Raw genomic sequence first — 25,697 nt, 5'->3', positions numbered from 1 at the left:
AAAAGGAGCACCGGCCTTCCCCGCATCTCAGTGCAGCCCCTCAGCTCACTGAACCCCTTCTGCACTGGCTCTTTATAAGCTCAGCTCCATTCATTGAGCCCCACTCCCCTCAACAATCCCTCGAGCCCCTTTTAGCAATCCCTCCCCGCTTTAACTCCACAGTCCCGTTCTGCAGTCCCTTCTGACCCCCAGGATCCACTCCATCTCTCCAGCCCCTTGTCCCTCATTGAGCCCCCTGCTGGCAGAGGCCCTCCCCGGTGACTTACTGCCCCTCCCCATATCTGGCTGCCGGTAACCCTGCTGGCGGGTCCCCAGCCCCTCCCACTCCCAGTGCCTCCCTCTCCCGTGCCCCTCCTTCCTCAGCCCGGGCTGCCGGTCTGAAATATTCATAGCCTCTCCAGTTCCCTTCACTGCAGCCCCCTGGAGGCCCTGCTCTTCTCTGCCACTGGCTGTCATCAATCACTGCCCGGTGGCAGCGGTGAAGGCCTCAGCACTTTGCCGGCTGGCCCTGCTTCCCATCCATCTTGCAGAGCTCTCTCCTTTGCTCAGCAGAGACCGCCACATCCTGCCCCTGCTCCTGGCCCAGGAGCCCAGCCTTCTTCTGCCACAGATGTTTGCTCCCTGCAGGCACTTGGTAGAGTGACGATTTTTTCCCTAGAGGCAGCTGGGCTTTGACTTGAGTTTTGAAGCTACAGAAGAGCCCTCATCATGCACTGTCCCTGAGTCACTGTGTGATCTGGTTCCTGTCATGAGTGATAACTCTGCCTAGAAGTGGTCCTCCACAGACCTGGTCTAAGATAACCAGGTGGTGAACCCCCACCTTCCTTTGTTCATTTCAACCCAGACAGTGGCCCCTCCTGACTGGAGCTTCAGCAGAACTACCCTCACTCCTAGGGGCCCCTTCCCCTCCTTTGTTCTTTCTTTGCCCAGAGTGAGGGAGGCAGGGCTTGGACAGCAGAGCATTAAGGACATGACATGAGCTTTGAATTCACACAGACAGGCCTGAATTCAGGCATGACTGCACTCACGGAGTCTCCAGCCCTTATCTGTACAACAGGGCAAACGCCTATCCTGGCTTTGAGCAGAGGATTAAGTCAGATTCTGTCTATGACATGAGGTCTGGCCCTCGACTGTTGTCCGCCCCTGGCTGTCTTTGTTAGATGGAGCCTCTGGCAGACGCTCACGCACCAACACCTTCTGTTCCACCTTTTCTCTCAGTTCCCACACATCAAAGTCAGACGGAGCCAGGAAGGCAGCCACAGCTACAAGGGAAAGAACTTTCAGGGAGAAATCTCTAGCAGAGAACTCACTGATCAGCTCTTTGAATACTGCTTTTGTAACCCAAATCTGACAGGGTGTGCTAGCCTTGAAGCCAAACACTGACTGGCATGGCAGCCCAGCGCCAGGCAAGGGAGTACTGGAGGTGTTTTCCAGGGTGATAGAGGAGAGGCTCATTGTTCTCCCTGCCCCTGCACAGCCAAACACCCTTATATCCCTTCAATCATACCTCCTTATTCTTTGCTTGTTCCTCCTCCTGCAAGCACTGGCCCCAGCTCCTGTCTCTGGCCCTGAAATCTCCAAGTCCTTGGCTTGTCCAGCCCCCCACCCCTTCAGGGCCCATCACCCCCACACAGTCCTCAGCCACACAAATGTCTGACACATAAAACAGTCTTCAGCAGAACTTAAGGACACCCCCAGCATTATGTGGGGGAGCCAGTGGGAGGAGGGAGCTTCCACTTAGCCTGACACAAAAATGAAGGTTATTAACAAAATAAAATAGCTTGGTTTGGGGACAGCCTTCTGCAGGAATCTCCTCTCCCATTCAGAGCCACTTCCTGATACAGAGATTTGCACCCCTCTCCGCATTTCACAGATGAAAAAAAGCTGAGACCCAGCGCAGGAAGGGAACATCCCCTACAGTTGGTAAAGGATGTAAGCTCACTTGTGCAACTGTCTTTGAGAATTCATGTGCAAATTTAGGACAGCCCTCGCTCTGTGGCTGGCCTTCCCAGTTACAGATGTTAGTACAGCTGTCCCCTCTCCACTTCACAGAGAGTGAGATCTGGGTTTGTTTAATCTTCTTAAGTTTGTTCATGTTCTTAAGCTCATGTTTGTTATCGACTTAACTTCTCACCACATCTGTGCAACAGGCAGGGGAGGCATTGTTCCTCTATGACAGAACAAACCGACCCCACAAAGGTGATCAGAGTAGGTCCAAACAGAGTCCACTGCAGAGGAGCCAAGAGCATGGCAAGGTTGAGCATGCCTCAGTGGGACACTCGTTGACCTGGCTGCTATCGTCAGGGCTCCGACATGGGGGAGACTGCCCATCTCACTCTCTTTCTCATGCCAGCAGTTCCCTAATTAACTGGTTCTGTTTCCTATTAGCAGGAGCATAATGGTCAATTGACAGATGAAAGAGTCCAGACAGAAGAAGGGAAGGATTCCAGGCATCGGGTCTGCCCTCGCTACTCATTCACTCAGTGGCCAGGCCTGCAGGAGCAAGGGCCTGGGGGCAGTGGTAGGACTGGAGATGACTCAGGCCTGGACTTCTGTAGCCTTTCACAGCAAGTGAAAACTATCACACATGGCACATATGATCGTAACTACTAACATGGGTGCCAGATACTATTCTAAGCACTTTGCATGTTTATTTCATTTAATCATTTAATGCTCAGAATGAGACACTGAGGAGGTACCATTGTTAATAGCCTAACTTATAGATAAAATAATGAGACATAGAGAGGTCAAACTATGTATAAAATTACATGCATAGAAAAAAAAGACTGGGATTTACTCACTGCCTTTGTGTTAGGAAGCGGCTTATGAATATGGTTCTCCATAAACTCCCTGTCCCCAACATTTTGTTATATTACATAATATGAAAATAATTATTCTTAAAGATTGTCTATCAGAGTGAAAAAAGAAAAAGATACGGATAGCAGTTCTATGAGAAATAGAGAACACGATGTATGTATTTCAGAATGAATGGGATTAGTGTCCTTAGAAGAGCGCTAACTAGCTCTCTTCCTGCCATGTGAGGGGACACAAGGAAGTAGATGCCTGACATGGGGAAGAGGGCTCTTAGCAGAACCCGATCATGCTGGAATCCTGGACTTCCAGTTTCAGAGCTAAGGAATATAGATTTCTAATATTGATCAGCCACCTAGCTTATAGCAATTTGTTCAAGTGGTATGAGCTAAGATAGTGATGGAGATCATCCGGTAATGATGCATGTCTGCTGTGTGCCTGCCACTATTTCTCACACTTACTTTGATGGTCTCACTTAATGTCCTCAATGTCTCCATTTTATGAATTTTATCTCCATTTTATGAGTTAAGACATAGAAGTCAGGAGAAGTCAAGGACCTGCCCACATCACACAGCTGGGGTGTGGTGGAATTGGGATCCAAAGCTCAGGGAGTTCACATTGACTTAGAGGTTTGGATAGGTGGGGCATCTGACATCAAACCCCACACCCTCCCTCCACTGCCCCACAATCTGAGCTCAGAAGTGAAGATTTGGTCAGATGCTGGGTACACAGGAAGACACACAATTAATGTCTCCAGCCCTGGGTCACCTCTCTGCCTGTGCCTTGGGTTCGGTACCACAAACTGCTCCTCCAAACTCGATTAATCCAGGCGGCCATCAGCCTCCTTAGCTTGCCGCAGTCACTCTCTGGAGTGCTATTTTCATACTGTCTTGGCTGCCTGAGCTAGAAGAAACCTTTTGGCCAGCCCCTTCCCTGCATAAAGGAAGAAATTGAGGCTTCAGAGGAAATCGGACAAGTATCACTTTGCTAGGCACCAAGGTAGAGCAGGAAACAAAACTGATAAAGGTCTTGTCTTCATACCAGTGGGACAGCAGGACCCTGCTAAGTCTCTGTTCTTCCCGCCCGCCCCACCCCCCAAGCTGGGGTGCTCCCGCACCGTGTGGTCTTTCAGACACAGCTTCTAAGGACCCCTTCCTGATTTGACCCCTCTGCCTCATTTCCTCTCATCCCCTACAGAACACACACAGGGCCTGAAGACTAAACAGCTCAAGTGGCCTTCTTGTCAGGGGTTGCCAGTAATTCCTGGTTTCAGGTTTCAGGTTTATGTTTCACCATAGAGCAGGGGGCCTGACTCCTTCCCTCTCCTCCCATCTCATACCACAGCACACACCTCTAAGATATTTCTTCCCGTGATGGAGACAGAGCTGATTTCCCACTGTGCCCCAGTTCTTAAATGCATCATTCATTCATTCATTCATTCAAGGAAAGGGAAGATCAAGACTTGGGAGTCATTTGTTGACAGGAGAGAGTTCCAGCTGGGTAATGGGTGAGAGCCCCAGGCATACATGGGGAGGAGACCAGAGGACAGGGGAACCAACCACTGGGAAGAATAGAGGAGTGAGGAAGACAGCAGAAGCTGTCAGAAAGGCAACAGGAAACTCACGGGAGAACCACATCCTGGAAGCTGGGGGGAATGTAGGCATCCAAAGTGGGCACGTGCCTGAGAGAGGCCAGGTTTGAAGACAAGAATGACCATGGCGAGGAGGACCTGGGTGCCCACAGCCATGCAGGTAACAACAGCGCAGAAGCTAGAGCCCCACGGCTTAAGGAAGGAGACAATGACTGTCACACACTCTATGGAAATTTGGTTGAGGAAGGAGAGAAAAATGTGGAACGGTAGCAGAGGAGAAAGCAGGGTTGAGGAAGGATGGGAATTAAATGAACAGGAGCATTGGGTCTCCCCTGGTGGCGCAGCGGTGGAGAGCTGGGCTGCAAAGCTGCCCGCAGCCTCTGCAGCACCGGTTCGATCCCGGCCGCAGGAAAGGGTCCCCCATGGCGCGCAGACCTCTCCTGCCACACCCACTACTCCCCTCAGCAGTGTATTTCGTCGTTCTGTCTGTTCTGTTCCCTGCTCTGGCTCTGGTGAATTCTCTCACCCTCCCGCGCTTCTGACTGTACCCAGTACTTGTATAAATAATTAAATATATCTTTCAAAAAAAAAAAATGAGCAGGAGCATTTTACTGGCTGTAAGGTGCAGAGAGACTACCCTGCAGTCACACTGTCCACCAGTGAAACTCTGTGGCAACTCTGTGACATCTCTGTCAGAACATTTCTGAAGTTTCTTGATGTGTGCCCAGGAATCCCTGAGCCGATATCTGGGCTGCCCCGTTTCCCCCACTGCTGAGCCTTAGATAGAATCAGGGTGCAGGCGGAAACCCTTGGTGATAGCCTGGTGCCCGGCACCCTGCCTTGTTCCCTCTGCCAGACCAGAGCTTCCAATGGAGAGGCCCATGGCCTCTCCTCTTCCTTCTCTCCCTCAAACCTCTCTTTGAGCCCCCAGCCCCAACTGCCTGAGGAACACTTGGAAAGACCCCTTTGGCACCTAGCTGCTGCCTGAGCCCACACCCCAACTCCTCTGCCCCCACGCAGGCCAACACTCACATGTGGCCCCCAGGCCGGTCCTCCCTGGTGAGCATCCCCTCCTTCTCCATCAGCATTTGCCGGAACGTCCTGACCTTCTGCCGGGTCTCTTCCTCCGAGTACCTGCAGGAAGCGGGGGCACCAAAGGGGTAAGTGATGCTCTCTTGGCTTTGATTCCCTCTCTACCCATCCCCTCCACCCAGGTCATTCCCCCAGCCACAGCCCCAAGTGCACAGCTTGCAACGAGTTGTCCGAGTCATACCACCAAGCAAGGCTCTCAGCGCTGGGAGAGCTGGAGGCTTATCCATTTTGCACCAAGCCAGCCAACCAACCAAATAACCAACCAACCAGATAAACAAAAGGAAGAGTTGTTCCCAGAGGTGGACAGGCCACCTGGTGAAGCTGCACATCCCTCCATCCCCAGGGCAGCCTCCCTCATAGCCAGGCTGCAGTCATTCCCTGGATGCATTTTAGGAAGTGAGAATCAGGCTGTGACACCTCTGTGGCCTTTTCTGCTTTCCTGGCCTCATGGTCATCTGATCCTCACAACAGCCTTGGGAGGTGCGCAATGTATCCCCACTTCTGCAAGATCAAGACTTCTAAGGGGCATGCCTGGGATCCCAGTGGTAGATCCTTTGCTTCCCTCTTCCTGGGGCTTAGGGTTGGGGTGGGTAGAGGAAAACTGGGCCTTGAATGGAAGCCCTTGACTTCTCTACTTCTCTCTGCTTCCCTCCTTGAGCCCAGCCTCAGGCTAGGGATCAAAGTGCAGAATTATCCACTCCTCCTTCCTGTTCTCACACCTTGGGGTCACTGGTCATTGTCTCTCACTGCACCCCAAGCTGCTGCCCAGGCCTCCCTCCAGGCCCTATCCATGCTGCCCGCTCACTGGAGGGTCGCTGCTCCCCATGCCCCTTGCTCTAATGGCAGGCACACAGCAGGTGTCCTGTGGCTTTTGCTGAATGAATCTTGGGGTCCCAGGCCCTCTTCCTCTCCTTCCTGGGTTGCAGGTTATTGTCCTGGACAGAAAGTGTGGTAGCAAAATAGTAACCGGGGTCCCGTCTTGCTTCTGCCATCTGTTCCTCGTCCATTCTCTGTGCACACCGTGGACCCAGCCCTCCACTCAGCCTGTCCATGAAAGTGCTACCTCGTTCCCTCTCAGGGACCCTCTCCTCTCCTCCCTCCTCTCTCCTCGCTCCTTTCCTCATCTCCCTCCACAAGCATTTGCCCACTGACCCAGTCTTTTTGGAGAGCAATTTGGTAATTCTTTTCTAAGCAAAGTAAACACAACCAAATTAACTTCCAGGTTTGCCCTGTAGAGATAATCATGCTGAGCACAGGACTTGACTCACAGGGGTGTTTACAGCAGAAGAGATAGCCACACCACCAGGTTATGTGCCAACACTTGTGTTTCCATGGCAACGTGCACCTCCAGAGGCTGGCAGGTGGTTCCTGCGCTAGTCATTATCTGTTGGGTCTTCTGCACCCTGTGCGGGCTGGGAGTTCCCTGAGGGCAGGGGCCTTGTCTGTCTGGATTGCCAGCATGTCTCCAGCACCTGGCACCTTGCCTGCCACATGTTGTATCCAACAATTTTTGATAAATGAGTAATTGGTGATGGAGAGGCATTGGAGAGTTTGAAGGTTGGATTTTCATTTTGGAAGGACGGCGCTGGCAGCTGTGTGGCTGGAGGAGGGGCCTGGCGCTGGCCTTGGGCTCCTGCAGGAGGTGGTGAGGTCACAGCTAGAAAATGGGCCTGACGATGCAGGGGAGACAGTGAACAAAAAACCATCCAGTGGGAAGGATGGCTGGGGCTGGGGACCTGACTGACTATATTGGGGGTTAAATAAGGAGCACTACCTACTTTTAACTCGTGCCCCCTGATCCTCACCCAGCTAGGGTCTCCTGGCTCGCAGGTTCGGGTGTCCATGAGACCCATCACAGGGAGGACCAAGTCCTGCCTGGCAGAGCGAGGATCCATTTCTTCTGATCCCCACCCCCAGTGCAGTAATGCAGTGTGTGTGTGAGGGTGTGAGTGTGTGTGTGTGTGTACTGACACCTCTAAACAAGTGTTGCCAAACTCTGGGCCCTGACTAGTCAGTGTCTACCTCAATCCCTGTTTAGCTTCAGGCTTAGACATTTGGCCTTGGCTGCAAGGGACTAGGAGCCCAGGGCTGGCATTCAGTTATTGGGCACATGGGTCTCAAGGGCAACCACCACCTCCTGGTCTCCCCAGTGACCTCCTGAGGTCAGCTCGCTCAGCTGTGGTCACGTGGGGCAGTGATTAAGGGAGAAGCGGGAGAGGGAGGCAGTCTGGTTTTGAATACCGGCACCCTCCTCCACCTTCTAGCTCTGTGACTGGACAAGTCCATGCACTTCTATTGGCTTTAGCCTCTGGACCTGTGAAATGGGATTGTCCTAGATTAAAGGAGATGCTCATCTAACGCAATATGCACAGTGCCTGGCACACAGTAGGTGCTCCATAATGGTAGTGACTGGTGATTATTTGTCCCTGAGCAGTGGGGACAGAGGATCTAGTCATCCCAGGCTCCCTGCTTTTCTGCACCCCAGACCTCTGGCAGGTCATCATACTACCAAATGGGGAGTCTACTTGGGTCTTTACTCCCTGCTCTCCTAGGAGAGCAAGGCTGAGACGGAGAGGGGGGCTAGGATCCAAGCCAGCCACTCCCTGCAGAGGTGGCAGCACTGCCAACTCAAGGCCATGCAGGAGGCCGGGCTTTCAAAGTCAAGGACTTGGCCGGAGAAGGGGCAGTGGGGAGGGCAATGACATCTGTCTCAGGGCCCCAGCTTCCTGCTTAAATGCTGCCCCAGCCAGTCTAGCTCCTTCTGTCCCTGCTTCACTCTATAGGCCACGAAGGAAGGACATGCCAAATGCCAGATGCGTTGCTGCTTTGGGGACTCCATAGTTCACCCTCTGGTGTTAGGGTGGGGTGAGGGGACACTGCATTTTATTTATTTTTTTTTTTATATATATATTTTTTTTTTATAGAGGCATGTTTTCTTTCTTTCTTTCTTTCTTTCTTTGTTTTGTTTATACATGCACTGGGTACAGTCAGAAGCGCGGGAGGGTGAGAGAATTCACCAGAGCCAGAGCGGGGAGCAGAACAGGCAGAAGGACTGAAGTACACTGCTGAGGGGAGCAGCGGGCGGCAGGAGAGGTCTGCGCGCCATGCGGGACCCTCCTCCAGTGGCTGGGAAGCAGCCGGGGATCGAACCGGCGCCGCAGAGGCCGCGGGCATCTTCGCAACCCAGCGCTCAACCGCTGTGCCACCGGGGAGGCCCGACACTGCATTTTAAAAGAGGTCCCCAGAGTGGGAATTGTTTCATTCTGCCTGTCCTTGGCCCCCCTCCCCCCCCCCAGACCCAGTGCTTCCTAGATAATTTACTTCCTTGGTCATTAATTTGATCTTCACTACAGCTCTGAGGGAGAGGTGGGCAGTGGCCTTATTATTCCCATTTCACAGATGAGGAAAAAGAACAGGGAGAGGGGAGAGTTTGAAGCTATAAGCTGAGGGGCCCCAGCGCTGGGGTGGAAGCTGTCCAGCTTTACAGTGCAGCCTGGGGGCTCCAGCCTGGCTCCCGGTGATTGCAGGCTGCCTGCAGAGGCTGCCCAGGAAGGTGACTCCAATACTGCATCAATCACCAGTGAATTAGCCACCATCCATCAATATTAAGGAAGGGATTGCTTTTTAATGGGGCCAAAGAATGTGTGTTGCTGTTACTAGTGGGAATATTTGTCAAATGCTTGGTAAATAAATGTGAATGAACCAGTGTTTCTAGAAATGGATATTAATGACTGGATTTTATAACAGAGCAAGGGTCCCTAGTGTCTATGGAGTAATTTCTGGGGACTGGCAGTGGGTGGGGGAGCCCTGTATGTGCCTTGGTTCCCTCAGAACACTCCGGAAGACAGGGGTTCCTATGCTATAGGTGAGTGACTCTGGCTTGCCAAGGTCACAGGCCTGGGATGGCAGCCTGGATTATTGGTTTTCAGAGTGGCTGTGGCATAAGGGATGGGAGTGGCGATGATAACTCATGGGAGACTGCAGCCTGGGGACCACCTCACTGAGGGCTTAGTTTGGGGAAGGGCCCTGAGTGAACATCTAGAGATCAAGTGCTTGCTCCCAGACAGCATGGGCCTTAGGGCCAAGGTCATGGCCACATGCCACGACCCTCTGTCTTAGTCTGCCTCTTATCTGATGGGACCCTTCCCAGTGCAGTGAGGGACTGGAGACTCGGGGTGGGGGTGGGGGGCAGGGAGGAGATTCAGCTAGGGGGTTGGAGGTTTGGAGAGGGGGAGCCATGAGGGGGCAACCTTAGGGGTTCCTTGAAAGGATGAGGCTCTTAGAGGGGAAGGACTTCCAGGATGGAAAGACTCAGTAGAGAGGAGTGGGTTAGCGAGAGGAGTGGGGCTTTTTGAGAGGATGGGGGTGGCTGCCAAGAATAAAGTGCAGAAGGCTGGCCCTCCTCTGTCCCAGTCATCCCTCTTGTTCTCTAGCCACACCCACCTGCCCACACGCCCTTCACTCTTGGAGTCTCCCAACTCAGCAAGATTTGCAGGTTTAATTAAGGTCCCTGGGCTCTCTCTGCAGAGGGTACTCCACTTCCCAGTCCCCACTCAACCCTGCCCCTTGGGATCTCATTTCCTCTGCCCACAGCCCCAGCTCATCAAACCTGTTCTCACCGCCAGCTGGAGGCCTCCCTTTGTCTGTCTTCAGCAGCCTTCCATCCAGCCATTCTTTGCCACAGGGACACCCCGTGGGGGCATTCACCCCAGCTGGAGGTGAGCACCAGGTCCCTGTACTCTTTTCTTTTTCTTACAAGGGACCCTGATGAGCACCCTACCAGGGATCTTGGGTCTCCCAGCCCCCTTCCAGATGACCTGAGTGTCAGTGTCTTCCTGGGCTCCAGAGAGATGGTGAACTATATCTCGGCTAGCTCTGAGTTGCCCAGGAGGCCTGGATGGACAGACAACGTTGTGGATGGGAAGGACTGTTGCATAAGCTGCCTATCCCCATCTAGTTCTGGGGGCCTTTCTGACTTCTCTGCTCACTGACAGCACAAGTCTAATGGGCTCCCCACTTTAACTCCCTCAATTGCCAGCCCACTAATTTTGAAGGATTCAGGGCAGATGCAAAAGGGAGCCGTGGACCCATCAGCTTTCCTCCAAGTTGCACAAAAATGGGGGTGGTTTTGTTTTCTGCTTCTTTGCCTCTGCCTCGGTGTAGGCTGCCTTGTCTCCACTGGACCTGTGAGGGAGGTTCCTAAATCCTACTTACTGATCATTGCACAATGACAGCTTGACAAACTGACAATCTCCTATTCACCCCTCAAGACCCATTCAGATGTTTTCTCTCCTCTGAACTCCTGAAGCACTTGATCCTCTCCTGTCCTGTCTTATAGCTGTGATTCTCATTTGTTTTGGTTGTGAACTTTGTTTTCCTTCTGAGATGGGAAAGGGGTGTGGAGGTGGGAAGTGGTCTTTGAGGAAGCACTCCAATCTGTGCCTGGCACACACCTGTGTGCCTCCGTGACAGGTTCTGAACTAGACGTGTGGAACTGAAGCTTGCAGGTGTGGCTGCAGGCCAGGCTTTGTTGAAACCACAAGCAGCCAGCGACCATGGTAAAGACCAGCTGCATTTTCTTGTCTGGTTTTAGCACTGATCCACCCATTTTATAGAAGGGGAAACTGAGGCCTTAAGTTATCATTGACGTTTTCGTGCCTCTCTCCCCCACTAGACTGGATGTTTCTGGAAGGCGCAGACTCTTTCTCCTTGACTTCTGTGAATCTGAACCCAGTTCTGAGCTTGACACAGACCAAGGGCTCAGAGGCAGCTCATTGGTTGAATAAGTTAATGAGTGAATGAAGATTCCCCTGGGCTTGCAATGGTTTCACTTCCACTGGTTCAGACTCAGGCATCTAGCTGGACCCAGACTCCTGGTTCCCCAAGTTCGCACTGCTCCCCACCTTGGTCTGAGCCCTGGCCCCATCTTTTGGCCCCGTCCTGGAGCCGGAGTCCCACCCCACGGCCCAGCTCACCCCTGCTCCTCCATCATCTCCTGCAGCTCCATGCACTTGAGCTCCACACGCCGCTTGCGCTCATGGTCCAGGATCTCGCGGTGAGCGCGTTTCACCAAGGCCGGTTCCGCGGCGCGCAGCTCCTCCTCGGTCCGTGGCCAGGCTCCGGAGGAGGCACCCGGCTGCGGGAAGCCATTGGCCGCGTCGGGTGGGGACGGCATGCTGGCTGCCCCGTTGTTCACGGTGGAGGACATAGCGGATGGCCCTGAAGCTGCTGGACTGGGCCCTACAGGACAGACACAGGAATGAGGCGGGATGGTAACTTCTCAGCCACCTGCTAAATCCCTCTCTGCGCAGGTTAATCCTGGAGATTAAAAGGCCCACTCATGGCGCTGATCCGCTTCCCCTCAGGCAGCAGAGGGGAGCGGAGGGTAAGGCAAGTTTGCCTTTGGGCCACACCTCAGGGCATGAAGGGGTTTGGACACTGGGCTTTCCCCAACTAAAAGGTGGGTGGATGCTGCCAGGCAAGATGGACTCTAGGGCCCTTGGATTGGAGCTGTGTCACCTCCAGAGTTAGTCACTACCGAAGCATCCCATTCTGTCTGGTGGCTTTTCATGGCCTGACCCTCTAGCCCCTGCAGGCACACCTGCTTGCAACCCCCCAGGCAACCAAACCTTCTCTGGGAAAATTTGTTAGTCTTATTCTTGTTTTTCCTTCCTTCAGGCTCAGTTTTGAGCACACCTTCCTCCCCAAAACGACCCTTGTCTGACTGGCAGGTGGGATCCCAGACCACATATGCTCCCACCTCCCAGTCTGTTCTCAGGACAGCCCTGTAGGTTGGGAAAGTGGAGCCTTCTCCAGTCTCAATTGCATTCCCACCACAGATACAGTTTTTTATCTGCATCTTTTATCTAGATAATTTCTCAAAGCCAACATTCCAGGTGGAGGCCTGACCCAGATTGAAGCCTGCAGGACTGTCCCCTCCTTTGTTCTGGAAACACTGCTTCTGAGGATGTGCCCAAAAGTAGCACTGACATAAGCTTCCCAGGCAGCCACCTCCTCCTATAGGCTCTAGGCAGGGTGGCTTTGGAGGTAAGAACCCTGGCTCCATGCTAGGCCCAAAGTAAAGCATATGCATGCACATGTGTGTGCATGCACGCACACACACACACACACACACACACACACACACACACACTAAGGACCTATCTTAGCAGAGGGGAGGCACCTCCTGAGCTATTTCCATTTCCTTTCTCCAAGGCTCTGCTAGTTGCTAAGCAACAGGGAGGCCTCCTTCCCAGGGAACAGGAAGGGAGGGAAGAAGGGGCAGAGGGTGGTGGGAAGAAAATAAGAGTTTGGGTATGTCTGGACATCCGGAGGGTCCTTCCTTGCCACACAGCCCCCCAACACACAGTTACCTCACTGACTTGAGAGTGATAGAGATGGGAGTGTCACTCATTCCCTTCAGAGTCTCTAAAGCTCTCAGCAACTCCCCCCACTCCCGCCCCCGCCTCCCAGTCTCTGCAGCTACAGGAGGTAATAGTGATGATCAGAACATAAACTTTTCTCATATGTCCATTCCCCCAAACCTCAAATCCCTGGCTTCTGGGCTGGAGCTTTCAGTCCTTGCTGTGTGACCCTCAGGGTGTCACTGCCCTCTCTCTGAGCCTCTTACCCCCACTGCTACCTGGGAGCATCATTCAGACACTTCTGAAGAGAAGGGTTTTATGGGGTTTACAGACTACATAGCTGTTCTAACCTCTTCACCCTAAGCTCTGCTAGCTTCCCATCCTAAATCCTCTGGCATGCAAATGCAATCATACAATGGTAGCTGTGGGCATAAGAATTAGTTGGCAGTGGTGACCGCACTGTCTTGGCCATATGGGGGTATGAGGAGGCCCTAGACATCCAGATGAAAATGTCCAGGAAGCTTTGAACCATGGGTCTGGCACTCAGGAGGCTGAGCTTTGGGACTGACTTGGGAATTGTCTTATGCAACTAGAGTTCACTGAGAGTGAATGAGTTTGTTGATTGTGGAGGGAGGAGGGGCTAGAGCAGGGGGTAGGAATCATTCGGAAAGCCAAGCCGTCTGGGGTGGCCTGGGCCACTTTCCCCCTTAACCTCTGCTGGCCTCAGAAATCTCCTTCTCTTCCCCATCTCACTTCCCAGGCATCAACTTCTGGCACCATGGGCAGCACCCATGATGCCAACCCTGGACTCCCTTTGCTCTAGGGCTAAGAAGCCTCTCTTGCCCAGGGGACAAGGCCCATTTGTCTGGGGGCTCTTTTCCCTGCCTTGCCTGTCAGAGACCTCCTTCCCAGTGATAATGCCAGGACTCAGGGCCTCAAAGGCACAAGTTCCTACAGCTTCAAGTAAGCACTCCCAGTAAACATCTGTGATCACACACAATATAACCATCTTGCCACTTAGATCTTTCTGCTGTTTTGCTCTAACCCAGGAAAGGGGGGGGAAATGGACCAGAGCACTGAATTTGGAGACAGAATACTTGAACTTGATGCTCTACCTTTGCCTGAGAAAGCCTCAGTTTTCTCATCTGTAAAATGGAGACAATACTCCCTATCTCATTCTGATTTTCCCCTCCCACGCTCCCCGCTCCAGGTTAGGGGAGCAAAAAAGAGACGTTTGCCTGGGATGGTGAGGGAAGGCTTCACAAAGACAATGGTGTGTGAGTTGACTCTTTGAAAGCTGAGTCTTCTCAATGTAAGGAAGGAGAGTCCAGGCAGGCAACAGCATAGACTGAGGGCAGCACAGGGCAGGGTCCAGGGCCCTGGGGCTAGCAGGGCCAGGGCCTAAGGAGACGTGTAATGGGAAGCTGCCTTCCTATGTAGGTGGGGGCTGTGGACACATGGTAAGTCCTTGCACAGAAAAAGCCCAGTGTGGGGCAAGGGGTGGGGAGGGGCCTGCCTCCTGAGTTTCTTGGGGGGGGAAAGTTCTTGGCGACTATTAGAAATGTGATAGAAGTGACAAACACACATGAAACCAGGTAGTTAGGTTGTGAAACTAAGTCTGGCTCTTTGTAAAAATGAGGGTGTGACAACAATGCTTATGTCACACTACAAGATATTTTATCCAGCTGGAAAAGAAAAAACTACCTCGGTTGTGGCCAAGCAATATTTTCTCCTTCTTTATCCAAGAAATCTGAATGTGTCCTACCACCTCAATTCCTGGTGCTGAACCGGGTTGCACCCACATCACTTACATAGCCTCAGAGCATTAGGCAGAGGGGGCTCTTGTCATGCCTCCCTTCCTGGTGGGTACCCTTCTCCAGACCTTGAGTTTCTGAGCATGAGCATAGGGAGAGGGCAAAGGTAACCAGGCAGTGGCTAGAACAAACTAGAAGCCCTCCCTGAGTTCCCTGCCCAAGGAGGTGGGGCTGGGGTGTAAGGGCCAAAGGACTGGGACGCAGCCCTTCAGGTCCTGGGACAAGTCACTCATTCATGTCACAGCTGTTCAGGGAGTGGCCACTCTGGGGCTCACCAGAGAATAAGAGAGCTGCAGGGAAAGAAGCACTGACACCAACGATGTAGCAGATTAAGTGCTGGGTGGGGGACATGTGGCAGAGACATCAACCAAGCCAGGGTGTGTGTGGGGAGAAGCATACTGGGAGGTCTTCTTGGAGGAAGCATCTTGAAGCATAAGTAGGGGCTAGTGGGACAAAGAGGGGAGGATGGATTACTGGCAGAGTGTGGGTGTGTGTGGGAGGAAGGCTCTGGAGAGGAAAGAGAAAAGAGTGTGGGTTGTACATAGCTGAGCACAGGGCACAAGGAGGAGCCTGGGGGTCAGGCTGAGGAGGCAGGACCGTACCCTGTAAGCAATAGGGAGCCAGAAATGGCATTTGAGCTAGAGAGTTCTGCTGTCTGCTGCCTTCAATTTTGGAGGCCACTGGTCTTTGGAGAGAAAACTGGTGCACCTTATCCAAGACAGACCCAAGGCAGATTAGCAAGTGGCACACTTCCTGCATGCCTTTAAGTGACTTAACCTGTTTAGTGTCCTGAGGGGTAAAGGAATTAACATACGTACAGTGGTTGAAAGTTCTATGCATAAGTGTTAGCTGTTAGTGTTACCCATAAGCATGCCAACCAGGCTAAACCACCACAGGTGTGAGTTGAGTTGACCGGTAAGAATTATAGATCAGCATAAATCAGAACAGATCAGGAAGCTATTGTCCGTTCCAAATCAGTACCAACTCACGAAGGCTAGTAGGTACAAAAGATCACTTTCTACAGACACCCACACAGGCTGTTACAGACCAGTGTTCACTGGTAAGACCACACTGTAGTGGCTGCAGTGGCAGCCTGGGAGGAAGGCACTGGGCAGGCCCAGGCTGGCAGTGAGAGGGTTAGCAGCGTGAGCTTCCTCCCAGCCTCCTTGGAGTCTCTCAGGAGGCGCTGGCACTGCTGTTTGTTACCCAACCCTCTAGAAGACACTGCAGGGGGGAGGGAGAAACCCTGAAAGCCTTCCTTTCAATTATTCAGCAGCCAAGCTTCCTGCTGCCCCTCTACCAGCCTGAGGATGCTTTGGTCAGAGCCCCCAGGCTGGGTCTGGCTGTGTTGGGAAAGGCCCAGTGCTAGGAGGGGCAGGCGGCTTGGCCTGCAGGCATGCTGGCACCACAGCCCTCCCGGTCCCTGTCCTGCCCGCCCCTGTTCAGTCCTGTGCTGAGCCAGCTGTGCCTGCGCAGGGCCAGGACCTGTCTCTTCCCTGCAGTCCCTGTCTGAGCTGTGGAAGGGAGGTGGTGGGGCTGGCAAGTTCCCAGACCCAAGGCGGGGTATCTGGGTCAGGCCAGCTTGTTGCCTGGGGAGAAAGCTGGTCAGCTTATCTGGCTCCTGGGTCCAGCTCCCCCCTTCTCTTAGGTCTCAGACACTCTGCACTCCCCTCACCCAAGAACATGCTGGCCGTGCTCCCTCGGCCTGACACGCCCTTCCCTTCATCCTGCAGACTGCTCAAGCAACCCCTCCTCTGTGAGGCCTCTGGACCTTTTCTAGGAGGCACAGCTCTGCTCTGCTCCTGGAGCTTTGCTCTGGTTGCCACTCTCAGCACCTCCCTCCTTCCGTCATAACTGCGCACTCTCGACCTGCCAGGGCTTGCCAAGAGCATGACTGGGTTGCATCCACTTTGTGTCCCTAGAGCCCAGTTCAGAGCTTGATGTGAAGTAGCCACCCATGAACATTATTTGAAACACTTCCCGTGTTTGCATTGATGGGGAGCTCACTACTTCTATGTTTTTAACCACCGCCATCTCTGAGGACCTCAGTGGGAAAAGTCGCTGGTCACCATTCCCAAATGTGACCCATGCAGATGTCATCACACACGAAGTCACCACACAGACCAGTTAGAGCCAGTAAGCAGATCTGTGGACCAGTATTGATACCAAAAAAATCAAGTAGCGTATTAGTTTCACTCTAATGGAACAAAGGAATCCCTGCCCCCACCCAACCCACTCTTCCTCTCAAGGCCCTCACTAGCCTTTGGGGTGCTGTAGCCTTCTAGCCCAGGAGCAGACAGCTCCCCTGTGGCTGTCTGACCTGGAATGGAGGTTTGGGGCTAAAGGAAGCCTGAGAAAGAAACTTTTTGTGACTGCCCTGTCATTGAAGGCAGGGATCGCCAGGGAGGCGGTGATCTCTGTGTCCTGGGGAGGACCCAAGCCAGAGGGTCTTGGCAAGGCGTCCTAGGGAGAGCCACTTATGTGTCAGGATGCTTGCTCCCTGAGGACCCTCCCAAGCTGGCTCTGGAGCTGACCTTGCAGTGCAGTCAGAGGAGTCTGTATGTTCTCATCAGCTTCTGTCACCGCCTTTACCCTCTCTGCTCCCCACAAGGTTTACTGTCTGCCATGCTCCTTCATACCTGGGAGGTAGACTGAGAACGGGTAACAAGGGTTAGAAGCTGTATGGCCAGATCTCTTTTCCTTTTTGGGCCTCAGTTTCCCCATCTGGATGTACTGTCAGGGACCTGGATACATGTTAGACCAGGGTAAGGTTGGTCCTGAGTCCCAGGCAGTCCAAGACTGAGAAGAATCAAAACTGGGTGATGATGTGCCTCCCCAGGAGTTATCAGCAAGAAGGGTGTGTGCTGGACAAATAAGCCCCTTCCTTCAACCCACTGGGGACGGTGGTAGAGAAGCCACGGGCAGTTATCTCACTGCCCACACAATCTCATTATGGAAAATTCCCTCTATTGACTCAGTTCTAATCATGCAGGCTGCCCTGGGCATCCCCCCCAGGTTTCTACTGGGCCGGGTGAGATCAAAGAGAGCTGGGCTGGGGGCTGGAGCCTCGGCTGCCATTCCCATCGATCCAGATGCGCCTCCCGTTGCTAGGCAACAGCCTCCAGTCTCTCCCGGTCCTTCCTCCCCCAGGGGCTGCAGCTCAAGCAGTAAAGGGGGGAGCGAGACCCCACATCTATTCTCCATGTCTTCCCTTACCAAGCTAGAGATCTGTTAGCAAGCAGGTAGCTCCTTCTCCGCCCAGGAAGAACCCCCCATCCTGGGACCTTAAGTCTCCCACCAAAATGGACCCCTTTTCTTCCCTCACATTTGTATTCATCTCCAGAATCCTTAAAATCTGTACCTCCTCTGCTTGGGTAACATGTTCTCAGAAAGACAGGTCAGGGGTTCACGGGAGAGAAAAAGGACCCTCGGCCGTTGATAAGGAAGTCATACAAGAATGCAGCCACCAACTTTCAGCCCAGACTGGACTGATGGAGGAGCCATTTACACTTGAGAGAACGACTCTGAAGACAAATTCACACTCCCAGTTTTGAGTGGGTTGGCTTTTACTTTTTTCTTTTTCCCAAACGTAGGATGCGTTTCATAGTAGTTTTTTTTTTTTGTTTGTTTGTTTCAAGTGTTATAATTTAAAACTGTAAGTTCTGTTTTGAAACAGACAAAAAAATGCACTGTGGGTTTGGGGGACTGCAATTGACTAAATAATGTAAATCGAATCACTTTATCACAGTTTAATAATTTGCATATTTTATCTACCCTATACTGCTCATCTTCCTCCTCCCCTTTCTTTGTAACTGATGATGTGACTTCATTCCAGCAGGAGTTATGTGGTGACCTACTTATATCATGGCTCATGTAGGATTCTTAGGTCTGTCCCCTTCCTAGGTCTTTCCAGCCCTAGTGGGTGGAAAGTATCTTGCTCTTCCCTCTGGCCTCTCATCAGACATTTTTTTAGTGCAAACTAAGGGCGAGGAAGAGGAGATGAGCTCCCCAAAATATGAAGAGCCAGAACTCAGGAGTCCAAGGACCCACTCCTGAGAGCCCCAGGAGGTGCCCGGTCCCAGGCAGCAGCCCTGTGCCCTCTATTGACTCGGTGCTGCCACTGCGTGCCACCTGCTCTTTCCAGCCCCGCAGCGCAGTGGCAGATCTTCCCCGACTCCCTGCCCAGACCCAGACGCACACTTCAACTCTGAGAGGCAGTGCTTTCAGGGTCCTTGACAAATGGTTGCAAATTAATGTCAATTAATCTGATTAGCCTAAATAGTTAATTAAGCAGTTAATTAACAACATCATTGACAATAACCTACGGCTCCTGAGGGATTGTGGGTGGGAGGCAGGACTGATGAGGGGGCCCTTCTTGCTCTGGGAAGGGGCCAGCCCCTTAAGGTCAGATAAGAGCAAACTGCTTGGGCAACTCTGGCCTCTCGGGATCTCACCTTGTTCAACCATTAGCCGTAGAATCTTCCTAAGGGCCTCTGACCCCCACCCCAGCTAAACTCCCCACCCCCTGCCAGGGTCGAGAGGGTCTGAATTCTGTGGGTGTATCTGAACCTCTTCAGCACATGGAGGAAGGAGAAAAGTCTCCTGTCTGGAAAGCTAGGACACCCTAAAGTCCCAGAGAGGGGTCCTCTGTCCACTGCCATGGCCCCGCCCCAAACCCCACACCTCAAACTTACAGTCCCCCTGGAACCATGGACTCCTCCTAGTTGCCAGGCAGAGTAGAGGGGGATGGTCATGCGGAGCCTGTCCTCGGATGAGGGATCATCCTACAGATGAGGAGCCTGACACTTGGCCCCAATCAGGCCCTGTGCGTGCAACGGGACCTGTGACAGTGAATTCCACAGGCCCCTTGCCCTAAAAGGCTCCCTGTCCGGGCATCACAGTACACTGAGGCCTCTGTGTCCTACCGGTGATATTAGTGATGGAATTAATCTCTCTGTGCCTCAGTATCTTCCTTCGGGACCTGGCTCCTTCAGGGATATGGTGAGGACTGAATGAGTTAGTATATAGGGGTCCTTCGAGCATGTAGGAAATGCCAGATGAGTTTAGGGTGATTACGGAGGGAGTCAGAAAGGTAGACAACCATCCAGAGCTGAGTACATAAGGGCCAAGAAGGAGGCCCCTGGGGGTACTTGGAGGAGAGAGCTTGCAACAAGATAGTACACAAAAGCCATGTGAGCAGAGGCTGAAGTTCAAAGAGGTAGAACAAGAGGGCAGAAGGGCAAAGGGAACAGCATGTGCAAAGTGAAGAGGCACCAGATGTCAAGTCTAGTGTGTAAAATCACTGGGGAGGTTTTAAAAATGCAGACTCCTCAGCCCCACATTCAGAATCTGAATCAATCTTTCTTTTTTTTTGGTGGGGGGAGGAAATTTGTTTTCCATGGACTGTTCTGGAAACACCGAGGCAGGTTCTCTGCACCTAGAGATCACTGCTGCAGTGCTTCTGGGTGTCCCAGATTGGGAAAAGCACAGCCACAACAGGAGAGGCTCCGGGTCACAGGCCCCTGGGCCCTGAAAATACACCGAAGCCCCCCTGTTCTCTGTGTCCAAATCATGCTCACCCTTGTGGGGGTGAGCTTCCTGAGACAGCTCTGGCTGTGTGCTCACCCGCAGGAAGCCTCTCTTGGTTTTTCCACTGTCTACAGAAGAGAGGTCAGACTCCCCCACTGCCACTAAGGCCCTTCAGGAGGCCTCTGCCTGCAGCCTGATTATCTGCCCCTCAGCCCAGGACGTGACTCTCCATTTATACGAGTCCCCAAGTGCTGGGTGCTCTTCCTCCACCACATCTCTGCTCATGGCTTTCTGCCAGAAATGCCCTTCCTCCTGCTCCCTCTCTTCTCCTCCTCCGCCCCACTGAAAACCTGTACTCACCCTATGAAGTTCATCTGTGAAGCCAGTGCCAGCGTCGGTCAGGCAGGCAACCCTCCCCCCACACTCCAGTGACTGGTGGCCCTCGGGTGCTCCCACATAATCCATAGTCGTCCCCCAACACTCACCAGCTGATGGGCTTTGTTTCCCACTTACAGAGGGCTGCTTCTTCCTTCCTCCAATGCTTAGGACGGGGCTTGGGACTGACAATGACCACTGAGCTTTTCAGTTCAGAGGAGCTACTGAGTAAAAATGCTTGATGAATGAATAAATGAATGATCATCTGTGCTCTCTGATGGACAAGGAGCAGGCAACAGAGGAAGAGACTAACCAGAAGCAGGGAAGACAGTTCTGGGGAGAAGAGTGGATGGGTACAAGGGCCACATGTCAGGCTGAGTCAGTGGGAGAGCAGGGACAGGACTGCCTAGAAGTGGGGCCTGCTGGATGTCCCTGCCTCCCTACCATCCCAGGAGCCCTCTTTGGTCTTCTGTTCAGAGATCAGTGACTTGACTCCTCCGCCAGTCTTGAAGCCCACTCCTCCAGTGGGGGGCTGTGTCTGATGCTCAAGGCTGTGCCAGTAGTGGGGAAGGGAACGTGGGTGGGGCCAGGTGTCCCTGCCTCTCATCCTACCCCAGCTGCACCAGTTTTCCTTCCTCGCTCTGCAAACCTAACCTGGGGCCCAGCTCACCTCCCAGAGGCGAGTCTCCTCTGCAACTGTGCCAACACCTCCTGCCGAGATCGACAGGCGGCCTCCTCCCAGGCCTCTGTCCTTAGTGACTTTCTCTCCCTCTTCTACATCTCCTCCCCCAAATGCAGCCAGAATGTACTTCCTGAAGCACGGAGCTGACCATCTCATGAAACTACTCCAAAGCCTTTCGTGATTCCCATTGCATTCCAAATAAATTCCCAAATCTTACATTGGTTCTCAAGGTCTCTCCAGACCAGTTTACTGATATGCCTGGGCTGTCCTCCACTCCCAGTCATGCCCTCGATGCTAGGACAGTAGATCAGCTATTGCCCCCTTAGATCACCAGGACTTTTTATGCCTTTGTGCTGTGGCCCACACTGTTCTCTGGCTTCTGATACTGAAGGCTGTGCCAATAGCTGGGGAAGGGAACGGGGGGCAGGTGGCCCTGCCTTCTCTGTCTGGCACCTTCCCTGTTGTTTTTCCAGGCCCAACTTAAATGCCCTACCCACATCACCATGGGCATCTTACCTCTAGAACCTCAAGGGGTCTTCACTCTCATTTCCCACAAACACTCCTTTCCCACTAGTCTGGGAGTTTCTCAAGGTCAGGGTCAGCGTCTGACTCACCCTGTGTCCTCACTGTTTATACTGTGCCCAGAAAATAGGAAGCACTCAATAGATGCTGACTATGATCTCTCTCTCACACAGCCACCGACCACCGTGTTCTCACACCCGTTGCCTGCTTCTCACTTTTCAGGGGAGGAAACAGACCCACGGTGGAGGTTGGGGCCTGATGACATCAGAACCTAGGAGGTTGGCAATAAGCCATTCCCAGTTCTGAGCTCTTTCCTTGGAGGTCTGGATCCAGATTCTCACCCTCTCCAGGGGCTGTTTGACCTTCTCAGGCTCTCTTTCCCCCAGCAGCTTCACCCTCCCTACTTCCGCCCATGGCAGAGGGAGGACTGAGGAAGCAGACCTACCTCAATCCCTGGCTGACCTTGTCACAGGCCCCACAGTATCTGGAGGGGAACCCAGAGGGCAGAGGAGGGCAAGACTCCCCACAGCTGCCTGGCTCCCTGGGAAGTCACTCCGCCCAGCCTTTACAGTCATGAAAATTATGCTTTTTGAAGAATTTTTAAAGACATCAGAACAGTCTCACAATAGAGTGAAATATAGGATGCTGACTTCCCCCAACATGTGTCCCCAGTTATTTAAGTCTATGTATCTATGAACACATGGATGAAATCCTGGGAGGATATACCCCATCCCCACACACACACAGTATTCACAGTGGTCATCATTAAACGCTTCCCCCGGCTCTAGTCAGATGACAGGTGATTATAGTATTTTTTCCTTGATTTCTATATTGCCATTCTTGTCCAGTGAGGATGTGTCATTCTTAAAGTCAAAAGAATTCAATGAAATGTACTTTTTACCTCTCTCCATCCTGGGGAGTTCTGGGGAATGGTGGTGGAGTTGGGGCTCAGTTCTGGGAGGTGTCTCAGTATTACTGGCCATAACCAAAGCAAGAAATAGGGAGGCCCAGAGGTCCCCAGCCCATTAAGCTGCCTGTACCCCAGGGGCAGTTTTGCTGGGACCAGGCTGTCTCATAATCTTCAAAGGACCTGGCAGGGTGCTGAGAGCTGTGGCACTGCCCGCCAGCCCCAGCTGGCACAACAGCCTCTGCAGTGGGCAGGAGGCCAGGCGGGGGTGGCAGGAGGATGAGGCCAGGCTGACTGCCGAGGAAGCTGCACCGCAGAGGGTGGACTGGTGGTTTTTAAAATAGGGGTGGGGAGGGGTCTCCTGGGGAGTGAGGGGCTGCTCTGAGGCTAAGGCACATGTAAGCATGGGGGCCTTGCTCCCAGCTCAACAGTCAGCCTGGGTAGTCTGAACCCAATCCCCTGCTCACCCCTGAGAGCCACAGTCCAGATGACAGGGAGTCAAGAGGGCTTGGCTCCTGAGGATAGAGTCGTTGCCCTCCTGTGCAATGAGGGAGGGAGGAGAGGGGAAGGGGAAGGAACTGGGAGGTGGCAGCAGGCACTAAGTCACAGTAAGGAGCTAAGTTGGGCCAAAAAGCTGGGGTCTGGAACTCTTGGCCTGAGACCAGCTGAGGTTCATTGACCCCTCTGCTCCTGCGGGCCTCCTGCCCTCTCATTGATCTCTCTCTTCCCTCACTGGGCACCACCACTTCCCTGACCCTCTCCTCCTCTCTGAGCCCCTCTCCCAGTGAGCCCTTCCCACCCCCAGACCTTCTTCCCCTCATCCAGCTGCTCTCCACTCACCAAGCACCACCTGCTGAGGCTCTGCTCTCTCCCGGAGCCTCCCTCACCCCACTGAGCCTCCTGCCTTCGGTGGGCACCCTCTCCCTGAGGCTCTCTCTCCTCATCACACCCTCCATACTCTTGGAATTCTCCACCCTTTCACTGAGTTTAGATGTTGGAATTGAGAAAAACTTCATTTTTGCCCGGCTGCCCTTGCCTGCTCAGCCTGGGCAAGTCGTCAGACCAGCCCACCCCCTCTCTGGGGCCCTGTACTCTCACTTTAGAGCATCAGCTGCAAAATCCCTCTAGATCCCCAAGATTTCATGAATAAGCCACCACCACCGCACCCCTGCTGCTTTCCTGGATATGGAAGTTTTAGGACCTGGGCTTCCTGGACTCTGGCAGACAAGTCCAGGGGGCACTTCTCTGTGGAGGGCATCTTCAGTGTCTCCTCAAATCCTGGGTCAGAAAAGTTTGGTCATGCTCAAAAAGTGCTGGAGTCTTCAGATGAGCCACCAGGTCTCCAATTCATATTTTCTCCCAGTAGCCAACTCCCAACTTTATAGATGGGATGGACAGGTAAAATTTAAATCTCAGCTCCAAATAATAAATCACACCTCAAAACACTGGAGGTAACTGCTGCTTCTGCCAATAGAACCACACACTTCCCAATTTACGCTTTCATAAAACAGAGAGATCTTAAAATCTTGGTGCTGGCAGAGCCTTCGGGCATCATCTAGTCAAGCCTATCACTTTATAATTGAGGACACTGAGGCCCAGAGAAGGGACATGCTCAAGGTCATACAAGGAGCCAGGGGCAGCGATGGATCCAGAAAGGTCTTTGGACTCCTCTCTGAGTCCTTTAGCTACTTCCACCATATGTCACTCCCATGCTCCTATCCCCACTGGCCTACAGTGTCCTGGTTGACACTTACCCAGGAGAGCCTGGAGAATTGAGGACAAAATGATGTGTGGAAGCCACACTGAGCTCTTTGAGGTGGCCTTGAGGTGCACCAAGAACTTGCTCTATGACCTTGGAAAAGTCACATCACTTCCAGGTCTTTACTCCTCTGTGAAAGACAGACAGTGGCACCTTTGGCACCAGGTTATGTGAGGATGAAATGCATGGGAAGTGACACATTGATGGCGAGGCTCAGGGTGTGTGTAGGAGTTAAGGAAGTGAGTGCGGCCCTTGTCTCCTCCACAGAGCCCCCTGACTGGCTGCTGGGATAAGACGAGGTATGATTCCACCCCTGGGGGCAGTAGGAAGTGGGCAGAAGAAGAGAAAAGTGAGTAGGAGGGCTGACTTCAGCAGTGCTGGCAGTTGTTTGTGACCATGCCCCATCTCACAGTGAGAGCTAACCGTTCAGAAAGGAAGAAGCAGCTACCGGCTTGCCGAGGTCAGCAAGAGGCTGGCAGGCAGAGGAGGTGAGAAGTGGGTGCGGCAGTGAGCAGATGGGCCTGCCAGACCTGGACACCCTCTCGGGCAGGCATGATAGTGGTGGGCCTGGGCTGTGATGGGGACACTCAGCTGGCTAGCTCAAAGCACCACTCTGCCTCCAAACATCTCAGTGACCTTGGGGAGCCAGCTCTTCACTGCACTGCACACCTTTGTCCATGTGCCTCAGGATCCCCAGCTGGAATGCTGGCACCATAAATCAAGAAACTGGCACTTGACTGGGATTGATATGAAGGCCCTAGAATAAGGTCATCAGTTCCACACCTGCCTTAGGGAAGACAGCTTGAGAGGTTTCATGACCTTGGGAAAGTCACTCAAGTCTCATTTCACAGCTATGAAATAGGGACAGTAATGGCTTCTTTGTGAACTTTTTGTGAGGATTAACTGAGTCACCTGTAGTATTGTACTTAGCATGGAGTCTGGTGTGAGACCCGCAAAAAAGTCCACCTCCTTTGGGAAGAGAAAGATGTTCTTCAAACTACTAAAACTTTTCCACCTTTATCCAGCTCCTCCTTAAGAAATTTTAATTTGCATTTCATTTACTAACATTCACCCAGCATTTTACAGCTTGAAAGCAGTCTCCCATGCATTATCTGGAATATTTCTTTGAACAAAGAAACACCATAGCAAAGTAGATATTGTTAACACTATGCCTGTTTTATGGATTGGAAAACAGGCTCAAAAAGACAAAGATTTTGGGTCTACCCAAAGTCAGGTAGCTTAGATTTGAAC

General features: G+C 52.7%; 1 protein-coding gene across 2 annotated transcripts in view; it reads right to left on the bottom strand.

Annotated features, from left to right (window-relative positions):
- SRRM3 (serine/arginine repetitive matrix 3) overlaps positions 1 to 17,216 on the bottom strand; it is a 36,709-nt gene extending 19,493 nt beyond the window's left edge. The window contains exons 1-3 of one of the 2 annotated variants that reach the window (XM_037506865.2): positions 17,207 to 17,216; positions 11,470 to 11,734; positions 5,435 to 5,536 (exon numbers count right to left, since the gene is read on the bottom strand). In XM_037506865.2, coding sequence (XP_037362762.1) covers positions 5,435 to 5,536; positions 11,470 to 11,702 — 335 coding nt within the window. In that variant the 5' untranslated portion in view covers positions 11,703 to 11,734; positions 17,207 to 17,216. Of the gene's footprint in view, positions 1 to 5,434; positions 5,537 to 11,469; positions 11,735 to 17,206 lie in introns of those variants that run through there. The other variant, XM_037506864.2, reaches the window with a different exon arrangement.
- Between the last annotated feature and the right edge of the window lie 8,481 nt (positions 17,217 to 25,697).

Source organism: Talpa occidentalis, unplaced genomic scaffold (genome assembly GCF_014898055.3).
Source record: "Talpa occidentalis isolate TD23 unplaced genomic scaffold, MPIMG_talOcc4v2.1 talOcc4.12, whole genome shotgun sequence".
Lineage (NCBI taxonomy): Eukaryota > Metazoa > Chordata > Mammalia > Eulipotyphla > Talpidae > Talpa > Talpa occidentalis.
Note: the sequence above shows the minus strand (reverse complement) of the source record. Positions and strands in the feature narration are given on the sequence as shown.